This window comes from Pyxicephalus adspersus, chromosome 5 (genome assembly GCF_032062135.1).
Source record: "Pyxicephalus adspersus chromosome 5, UCB_Pads_2.0, whole genome shotgun sequence".
Classification (NCBI taxonomy): domain Eukaryota; kingdom Metazoa; phylum Chordata; class Amphibia; order Anura; family Pyxicephalidae; genus Pyxicephalus; species Pyxicephalus adspersus.
In genome coordinates this window covers 127,940,144-127,950,437 of record NC_092862.1, presented here as the reverse complement: position 1 = coordinate 127,950,437, position 10,294 = coordinate 127,940,144, and the positions used below count along the sequence as shown (strand labels likewise).

Below are 10,294 nucleotides of genomic sequence, written 5' to 3'. Positions count from 1 at the left end.
TTGACATGTGAAAACATTCATGGATTGGGTATACAGTCAGCTCCAGGCTAAAAATTATGATAAGAAAGGAATCCTGGAACATTCCATTGACATTGTAAAGACAAAAATGTCTTTAAAGTACCTCAAGTAACTTGGTGGACTTTCTGCAATGTCATTTATGTCAAGTTGTGTAAGTTTATGGCCTTTTGTAGAGAGAAAAACAAAGCCATGTGACTGGTAATATTTTCCTTCTGTGCTTTAGAAGGAATTACAAATCTATGGATTGCATCTAGAAATAAATCCAAAGAGACAGTTAGTAAGATTTGTGTGTCATTGGACTTCTCCTTCAATTAATATTTAGTTAACATACATAACAGTGTTAGTTCCAACATTTATGTTATAAAATATGGCTTTAACAAGAATTCCCTCTATAGGTAAGTAAACTGTTTAAAACTTAACATTTCCATACCTCCCTGTACTTATTGTTTTGATTGAGCTGAACTGGGTTCCTGTGGTGCAGGTTTTTAGATAATGTTGGTTTATAATCTTCTGGAAAAGCAAATTTAAGTTAGTGGGCCAAGGTAAATCAATATCTGCTAACCTATTAAATGTTGAAAGATAATTTTATTTTCACTTTTCACTTCTCGCCAAAAATGGCATTTTGAAGATGTTCATAAAAACTGTTGGCTTAGTTTGTGTTTGGCTCACATCATCTGAGATGAGATTCTTGTTAAAGATACATTGGCAATGTTTTTTTAATAAGACAGAAACACGTGAAAGACCATAATCCACATAATTGCTAGAAGCTTGATGCAAAGTTATTATGAACTAACAACCATAAACCCCCTGCTTACATTGCTGTCTTGAACTCATACATGTTAAATCCTTATAGTATTTGCCTTGCAGAAAACACTGCGCCGGGCTCCCCCAGCAGCTGGTCACCTAACAATTCCCAGACATTGGTCAGTGGAACTGTTTTTGGAGGGGTGGATCACTGTTCAAGCACATTTTCGATCAAGCAGAAGCTTGACTAATCCTGCTAACTAGAGTAGTCCCCTAAATTCCATGGTATTTGGTCATGTGACAGGCGACTTTGGGTGTCCAAAAAAGCTTTTCTATTTTTAATAAAAGAACAAATTTAGCCAAGATTGAACACTGAACATTCTCAAAACAATAATTTTGTATAACCTATAAGTATTGCCTTTGCAACTGCAATACATAAATTAAAAACCTTGTGTAGCTTGGTCTGTCTGAGAAACTATAGAAACTTTCATGCTTTTTACTCTAACAGATTGAGATCCTACAATATTTGGAAATGTAGCCTGAAATCTATTGTTCTTCCTACTTTGGGTGTTGCATGATCACACATTGACCCTTCCACCAATTTAGAATGAGAAGAAATAGAAATACCTGCAGTGTGCAAGCACATATTCCATTCACCACTTTATGAATTATTTTGTCATTAGAATTTGCTTTGTCCCATGTTATGTTTGGTTAGGCTTTTCGGAGAGTAAATGTTCATGTACATCACATCATTGTTTGACTTTTTGGAGGTGAAGAAAACAAGGTTAAAATGTTGGAGTGCATCATTAATATTATGTGGATAGGAAGGTTTCAGAATATGCAAACATTTTCTTGCAATTGCAGTAAATTGTGCAAATCGTTTGGAATAAAACATTAGTTCTAGATGTATTAATCCTTGTTAATGATTTAAGACCTGCTGTGGCCTATGAATGTAAATCTAACCTACTGTAAATCTAATTGGAGCATTTTTCAACTGGGTTACTGGCCCTTTCCAAACATCAACAGCTACATTAGCCATGCTTTCATTTAGAAGAAGTGCAGACCCCAGTATAGTGTATACATTTCTTATATAAATATGCAAAAGCTTTTGGTATAGTGCAAACAAAAGTTTTACCTTCATCTTAAGGGTCTGTTACTGTAACATATTTGAAGCAAGAGGATTAATTTCTGATGTCAAAGAAGTTATATAGTTATGGACACAGAAAAAAAAATTGCATGGGAATATATGTGCAAAAAAGGGCACACTAACAGGAGAATGCCATATATGATTATAAAGCAGTGGAATATGAGGAGCTCTACAGTTTTCAGTCCCATTTTACATAGATCCCCATTTAGTTGTAGATTTATGTAAATGCTACAATAAAACTCTTCATCAGTATGTAACCCTTTAAAAATAAAAATTACAAGTACAAAGAATATTTTTATCATGTTTTATACTCTAATACAGTGTTGATAAACTGATAGAAATTTGGTCTCCTGGTTGAAATTTTTTATACCTGTGTCTCCAAGACTATCCCTGCATGTTAAATAGGAGATACCTGTATGTTTCAAAAACTACACCATACTACACAGAACCTATTTTTTTTTCTTTTTTTTTTTCATGGAGGTACACACCCAACCAATTAGCCCTTTAATGTTAGGGACAGAGGTATATCATCCAAAGAAAATGCCCCACACCCAGTGCCATGGTGTCTCACTGATTAATTGTTGGTGAAAGTTGGGTGTTCTTTAAGGACCCGACTTTAATGTCCAATACAGCATCTCAGTGCCTCAATGGAAGTCAGAATTGGGAGACTTCCTTTTCTAGATGCTGTAAATAGGAAGTGGGTAGCTTTGTAATTTCAATTGACCATGGGCTCTGGTTTGATTGAGATCTGAATGGTCTTTTCCCTTAGGATCTTCAGCCCAGCATGGGTTATTAGTAATTGCCTAGGTTCAGCCACCAACTAGCCCATTCCAGCAGTGGAGTCTTCTCAGATTTTTAGGCTTTACGGACTGCAATGGCATTCTCTTTTTGCCATATGTTGACGTTGTTACCACCCTTCTTGTGACTTTGGGGTATTATAGATAATACCTTTAGGAGGCAAGAGTGGGTTCCCTGAATTAGCTACATTTCATTAATAATTTCCCTTGTATATATTATATATTAATTTCCCTAAGTTATTAGTACTTGTGCTTTGCAAAACTGTTCTTTTTGCACTCATGACAGTCTTTTATGAAATGAGTGATAGAGCAGAATTTATACTATAGGTGATATATCTAGGTCATAAACATTTGGGATTGACAAAATAATTATTTGAATGTTAAACCATCTGTCATATTGTAAGTAGATTTTTGGAATCATTTACTATATGCTGTAACAAATCTTTTGCCCCTTTCAACCTTTTTGAGCTCACTATTCTGAGAATTTTTATTGGTGAATGCCATGTTTATAATGGGCTCCATATGGTTGGAAGCTTTAGCTGTTGCTGAGCAATGGATTCCTTGTAAAATCTTTAATTAGTGCTGCTTAACTTGTGACGGTAGAAGACCTTTTGCTCCATTTAGATCAAAGGATGTTATCTGTGTAATGTGTATGTTCACCAACCTGTGATCGCTTTACTGGCTTCAACTTCATTCCTCATCACCCTGTTTGTTTTGACCTGTAGGGAGAAGGAGATATTAAAGATGATTATGTCCAGTGTAATCAACTGTGGGTAAGCCGGACTGTGCCATAACGGCTTTACAATAGTGTTTCTAATAATGGCTGTGTGCTGTTATTTGCTTTACGCAGCTTGGAAAAGCTGGCACCGGTGTTTGCAAGGACTGTAGTGGCATCTCCCCAAATCATATCAGTAATTTGTTGGTGCCAGTAAACATTTTTTTTTTTTTTTTTTTTTTTTTTCGTTTGATATTTTATTTAAAAAAAAAAGTAAACACCATAAGGTTTTTGGTATGTTCCAATGTAAAGATAGATGTGTGCTGGCAGGGCAAGCTATAGTTATATAGGAATGGAATAGATATCTCTTATATAAAAATATTACAGAAATGGTAAAGAGTCGGTCCACCCAAAAGTTATATTTTAGGTAAAGTCTGGTAGGATAAGTCAACCCATGGCCTTCTATATAGATCAGATACACCTACATGGAGAGCATTCTACTATAATTACTGACTTTATCTTGGTGCTCTTGCCCAACTTTTGTGTGTTTCACCTCTCTGCACAATGCTCAACCCAGAATTTTTTTTTAAGCTGGGTGGGAAGAAATTTTAGGCGGGTGGCAGCCCCTGTGTTGTGACTTACCTCTTTAGTAACCACCCAAAAACAGCCGGCTGGTTGAACTGTGCCGGGTGGTGCGCGCAGTTAAAGAAAGCTGGGCAGAACACAGCTGCATAATAATGGCAATTAGGTGTTTAGACACCTAAACCCAGAGATCTTACCAAGACATATGTGAAACTATTCAGTGCTTCAACTGTAGCACCTACCAACAACTGAAATTTCAATTTTGGGTTGACTAACTATTTAAAGAGATAATTGGCAAAATAATGCATGGGCATGGCTTTTAATACTATTTCTTTTGAACCATGCCCTTTAGGAATGCTACCCCCACTCCCAGTTATGACTGCATTGTTAAGAAAAAAAAAAAACTTTTCTTGATTACCTCCTAATTTTCATGCTTTGCTTCTGCCTCTGTCCATAGGAACCTGTGTATGCTTCTGTTTACTCTCCTGCTATACCTGCTGCCTATAAATGCCAGTATTTCCTTCCCATAAACCAGGTGAGAAAAGCGTGTGCACCTTTAAACACTGGCATAGCTTTTTAGCCAAGCGGTCAGACCCTGCATGTGGCCATCACTTGGAGTTTTATGGAAAGAGTACTGTGAAATAGTTTAAAGGAATGCAATTCAAAAGAATGAGTATAGCAGAATTGCATTGGTAATCAAAAGACAATGTATTGGAAGTATAGCATAGTGTACATGCTGGCAAAAGAGAAAACATAGAAAAGCAGAAAAAAACAGCCATATGATAAAAAGTAGGAAGGCAGCAAGAATGGAAAGTGGAAAAGGGGTAAGAAAAGAAATGTTGTGGGCCATTCACTCTGCCCTAGATCTTCAGAATGTTCCATTTACATCCTGCCATGCCTAGGCAATCATTCCACAGCAACCATAATGTATATATGTCATTTAGTTGTGAATGGGTTTTCTCCAGGATCTGGCTGTCTTTTGTCAGGTTATAAAAAAAAAGTAGTTCATTTGGCTTTGGATTTCATGAAGGAAGGGTGTTTTTATTTAGCAGCCCACCCCTTGAAAATGTCTTTCCCTAATTTAAAATGGCATCATTTTTACATTTAACAAATTCAATAAAAATCTGGAAATGCCAAAGCGATTTTGACAGATGTCATAGGGGGAATTAACTAAGCTAAGGAAACACCTAAGGGGTTATGTACATACTGGCTTTGCTTGTCTTGAAATTAATCCTTTATGCTTCTCTGTCAGTTTTGATAGCTTTTTTTACTCATACGTCATTGTTGCCAAGAATCCTAAAGTTATTGTATGCACCACCTGTGAGTGTGTCCGTACAGTCCAAAGAAACCTTTTGTTATTTGTCATTACCCTGCTCTGGCTTGTGCTCTGAGGCTGTTTGGTGTGCTATGGCTTTTCTAAACTCCTATCCTCCTTTTTTTTTCTTTCCTTATTTTTCTGTATTTTCTTTACTTTCAAGGTCAGTGATAATAGCATGGGGGAGACCAGTCCAGTGATGTTAACTGAGCGGCATCCTTGGCGATGGAAGGTGAATTGAAATAAGCATAGAATTATTAGCTCAATTATTGAATCAAGCTCAAGCCTTTTGTAAGACATGTCGTCAGCACACCAACCATAAAAATGCTTTATTGTGTCATAGTTGAGAAAATATAGTGTTCGGTATTGACACCCAGCAGAACCCTTAGTCATGTCATGTGTGACTGATCTGTACTGGTCATGCATGCTGTTTTGTGTGATTTTAGTGCAAAAATGTAACCTTTTTCCAAGTTATGTTCTGTGTGGACAATATGACTTAGGAAATTCACACCTCGAAATATCTGCTATCATGACACCCGCCAATGCAATGGCACGTTCCTGACATGTATTAGAAATAAAGAAGCAGCCTGGGTAAGCCTTAAAATATTCTCAGCTTTACAAAATAAGTCCCGTTGAATGTTATCTATTGTTGGCTGAACAATAAAGCTTATAACAGCCCCTAAGCACAGGTACTGGCAAATAGGATGTCAAGAGGAATGGCAAGGGGTCACTTTCAAGCCAAAAAAAACCCACAAGGGTAAAAATAAAAAGCAAATTTTAACACAGTCCACTTGATTGATCTACATAATATGCATTACCCATTGTGTAACTGTGTTTGGCTGTACCACATATCCACACAACCAGGATTTCCATGCCTTTTAGTTTCCTGTTAACAGATATAGGTCCTAAACTGCTTACTAATTATTGACCAATTGAAAGCTGGTGGCAGTGAACAGTGCTAGTACTGCTTACTGCCACCCATATTTATTGTCAGAGTCTGTCGCCCATAGAAGATACATGCAGGGGTTCCCTGGCATGAGGAGTGGTAAATGCACAGCAGCCTCATGGCCAGCATAAACATTGCCTTATCCCTTGAAACAGTCATCCTGTCCACCGCTTGCTTCTATTGCTTGTATTCTATTCCTTTTTTTGACCTAATTTCTATTAAAATATGTCTGGTGTATTTGGGCTTTAAAGTGCATTAGCATCCCATTAGAAGATTGAACCAGGGTAGTGGTTACTAGAACACATAGCAAGGCCAGCTCTCCCCAGTGGGAACAAGGACAGCAATAAAAACCAACATATATTATAACCCTTTCCTACAAAAGTTGTTCTGGAGTGCTTATATTTTTTTTTCAACAATACATATTTGAATTGTACCTGTTGGCTGTTTATCATCTACCTTGGGATCAATTTTAACATTTTCAGGTGCAGTTACCTGTATTGAGTTCTAGAACTTTAAGGTCTGCATTGGAACATCAGGAAGATGTATCGACAAGTTCATAGGAGCCTAAATAAAGTGACAAAAAAAAAATAAAATGTGTAGTTTGTGTATAGGTATGCATGTGTATATAAATACTATTTTAAATTGAGTTTCTTGCTCTGTGATTCTTTTTTATATCTATTTGGTAAACCATTTTTACACATCCTTCTAAATTCGTTTAATGCTTCTCTGCTTATTGTTTACGTACTGCCGGCCCTGTTCCAAGCCAAATGTGGGATGTCTCTGTCCTTAATTCACTGTGCCTAATCCTGTTTGAAGTGTGTTTGGCACAGGTAGTCTGGTCTTGTCAGCTGGAACAGATCCTGGACATCACAGATTAGACCCCTTCCATCTGCCTTGTAGAGCCAGACTAAAGCAACAAAAGTCAAACGCCATGTGTCTAGACTACATGGGATTGCGCTACTCTCCATTAGTGCATGTCCCTCTTCCTGGGAATATTATCTCATTTATGAAGTGTATGAGGTTAACCCGACTACACAATTACATTAAGAAATATTTTTAGATTCCTGTATTATGTACAAAGGACTGCTCTGGACAATGACGGAAGTTTCCACCCTTTGCTGGGACCACTCACTGCAGAGCCCCAACTTCTAAATAGCACCATGGAACTTGACCCTTATGTTCCTGGCCCCGACCTATTCAACTATTATTTGCTGAAAAGTTGGCACATATAGTATTTAAAATTCAATTTTCTACAGTCATAAGAACACAGAACTGAAAGTGTTGTGGTTATTTTCCTAACCACAAGTTCACCACAGTGCGCAGATGTGAATGCTGTGTGCACTGCCAAAAATTATGCAGGTATGTTTTGAGCCTTGAGGCTTGTTAAATACCTATTTAAAGTGAATAGGATGCCTTAATGAATTGCATGAAAAAAACATGTTCATGAAGATGGAAAGGCTTCAATTGGTCCTAGAAACTGAAAATGTTCGGAGCAGCCATTCTCTACCTTTTTTTTAATATTGGGGAACTCTTGAAACAACTTTGAGGACTTCTGGGAGCCCCACTTACATTTCTGGCCAGTGGAAACTCATCCCTACAGATAGCCAAAAAGGTCACTGTTGGCACAAGTGTGCATTAATCAAGGAACCCCCAGCAACCTTTGGAGGAACCCTAGAGATTCACAGAATCTTGGTTAAGAAACACTGATATGGAGGATACCATTGGTGAGCTCTGATAAATGAATTAGCTGCTTGCCTGGTATGTGCTTCATTGTTGTTCAAGTCAAAAACTTAGGTTGTCAAGTTGCTTGGATCTCCAACTTCAGCTCTGAACAGCTTTTTTAAAGGGTAAATATATTTTAGTCTTGTTATTAAGGAACACTTTTTTTAATGCCTTTGTACATTCCAAAGTTCTAATTACACAATGCTCTTTCCTTGACCTATCGGGAACAATTTGCCGTATTTGAGTACCAGGACCTGCAACAATCAGCAATAATTTTTTGAATTTATTTAACACAGCACCGTTAGACAGAAAATCTGAAATATTTTATTAGTCCACCTTCTCCAAGCGGCAGCGATTACAATTATGTGTTACTGTACTTTGCACAGTACTCTTTGTACAGGTTTTAAGTAGTCATGAATGTACATGATCATAGCACTTTTTAATGATCAATAATGGACTAACCCCTTGTTCCATTGACAGCTGTGGTTCTGTTCATTTCCTTAACTGTTCTCTGGGGTATTAATACTCCGTTTCAGGGTCATTTGTTATTACAGATGTTCTCAGCAATAATAAGAGAAGGATCAGCTGGGGAGATTTGAGTAATAACAAAAGTTTTTAGTTACTAGACAATGAGACACCAGTGCTGTACATTTTATCCTTATTTATTCTGGTACTGAAATAATAGAGTGTATACAACTTTTTATGTTTACCCATTTAGCTGTTATTAAAGAGCCAGACTGCCCATGACTGATGTTTTAGAATTGGATAAATGTCAGTAAGTTGCATCACCCTTGTGGCTAGAAGATCTCCTTACTTGCAGGAACCATTTAAAACTTATTTTTCTTCCTATGAGTAGATTTAATTTCTACCTTCTGCCTTTAATATCTACCTAGTGTTCAGTTTAAAAATTTTGTATTCAATTATATGTTATTGGATGTATTTTTTCAATGAAAGCAGTACAAATATTCCTCATTTTAACGTCGATCAGTCTTTGTACAGCAGAACTTAGAAAAAGGAAAACGCGACCCAAGAAGCCAAATCAGTTCAAAAAAGAGTGATTATACAGTTTTTATCCTTTACTTTCTAGCAAGTTACATGCCTTTCTCAACCGTTTTATTTGGGGGAACCCTTGGAAATGTGTCTGGTTTTAGGGAAACCCTGACAATAACATTATTCACAGCTTACAGCACATTGATGAGGCGGTCATGAAAAGAACACCTCTTAAATTTCTGGACGGTGGGAGGAATGCAATCTATACAAATAGCCAAAAAAATCCCTGGTGTCGCTGGCAACTGATTTAAGAACCACAAATTTTTCATTGCTCACAGAAACCCCAGCAACCTCCCAGAGAGAGGCACTGGTTTGGGCTTTGATAAAGTGGATTTAGAGATGTTGGGTGTCATTGAACCCAGGCATTTTATAGTGGGGAAAGTTACTGTTTTCCTATTTATTTTTTATTTTGAGTTCTTGTTTAAAGGCTATCATGCCTTGTGCTGGGGGTTGGTAGTATGGTGGATAGCTTCAGAAGAACCCATGTGGAAAACACTACTGGTATCCCCATGAAAAGATTTTGTGCTCCAAGGCTGTCATCTTTCCCTCTCTACATGGTGTGTCATGGGCCATTAAAATAATGTCATGATGGGACAACTGAAATTCAAATGCTTGTTTGTCGGGAACTTTCTAGGTAATGAAGAATGAATGTGAAGGATGTATATAGAGAAATTCCCTTGTTGATTGGAATCCTTCATTTATAGCAACCAGATAACTTTATCAATAGGACAAAACAAGAAAAATGTGGGTACTGACTTCTCATCTTTTCTTCATATATTCTCTCTGCCCAACTTTTCAGAGTTTTCAGGCTCTGCAAATATCCATTATTAAGGCTTGAATAGCTCCTGTGTGCTAGATTTTCGATGCTTTAAGGCTAGTTTCTATAAAGTGATACAGATGTAAAATACCAGAAATGCTTTCTTCCTGTTGTGGTTATAAAAGGAGCCTTGCACAATGTCATTGTCATTTGCCAACTATATATATCTGCTGTGCTGGATTTCAAGCTAAAATACCGGTCTAGGCCACTTACAGTAGACCTGCCACAAAAACACCCGCACAGCCGTGGCTGGATGCCTTTGGAGAATGCTGCTTGCTAGCTGATTTGGTGACAGCACTTTTAAGGCCATGACATGCAGAATTCTTGTACATAGTAATTCGACTGAAGTGAATGAGAAGCAGTATGCTTTTAGGTGCTTTTGATTGGCTTGAATTGCCTTTGAGCTTCTAATGTCTTTTTTGCTGGTGACCCTTGTTACTA

General features: G+C 37.3%; 1 protein-coding gene across 1 annotated transcript in view; it reads left to right on the top strand.

Moving 5' to 3' along the window:
• The window catches only part of SVIL (supervillin), a gene marked incomplete in the record, with an annotated part of 88,479 nt that overhangs the window by 49,928 nt on the left and 28,257 nt on the right, over nt 1–10,294 (top strand). Inside the window, 3 exon segments of the mRNA XM_072413402.1 lie at nt 3,432–3,479; nt 4,461–4,538; nt 5,482–5,550. Coding sequence (XP_072269503.1) covers nt 3,432–3,479; nt 4,461–4,538; nt 5,482–5,550 — 195 coding nt within the window.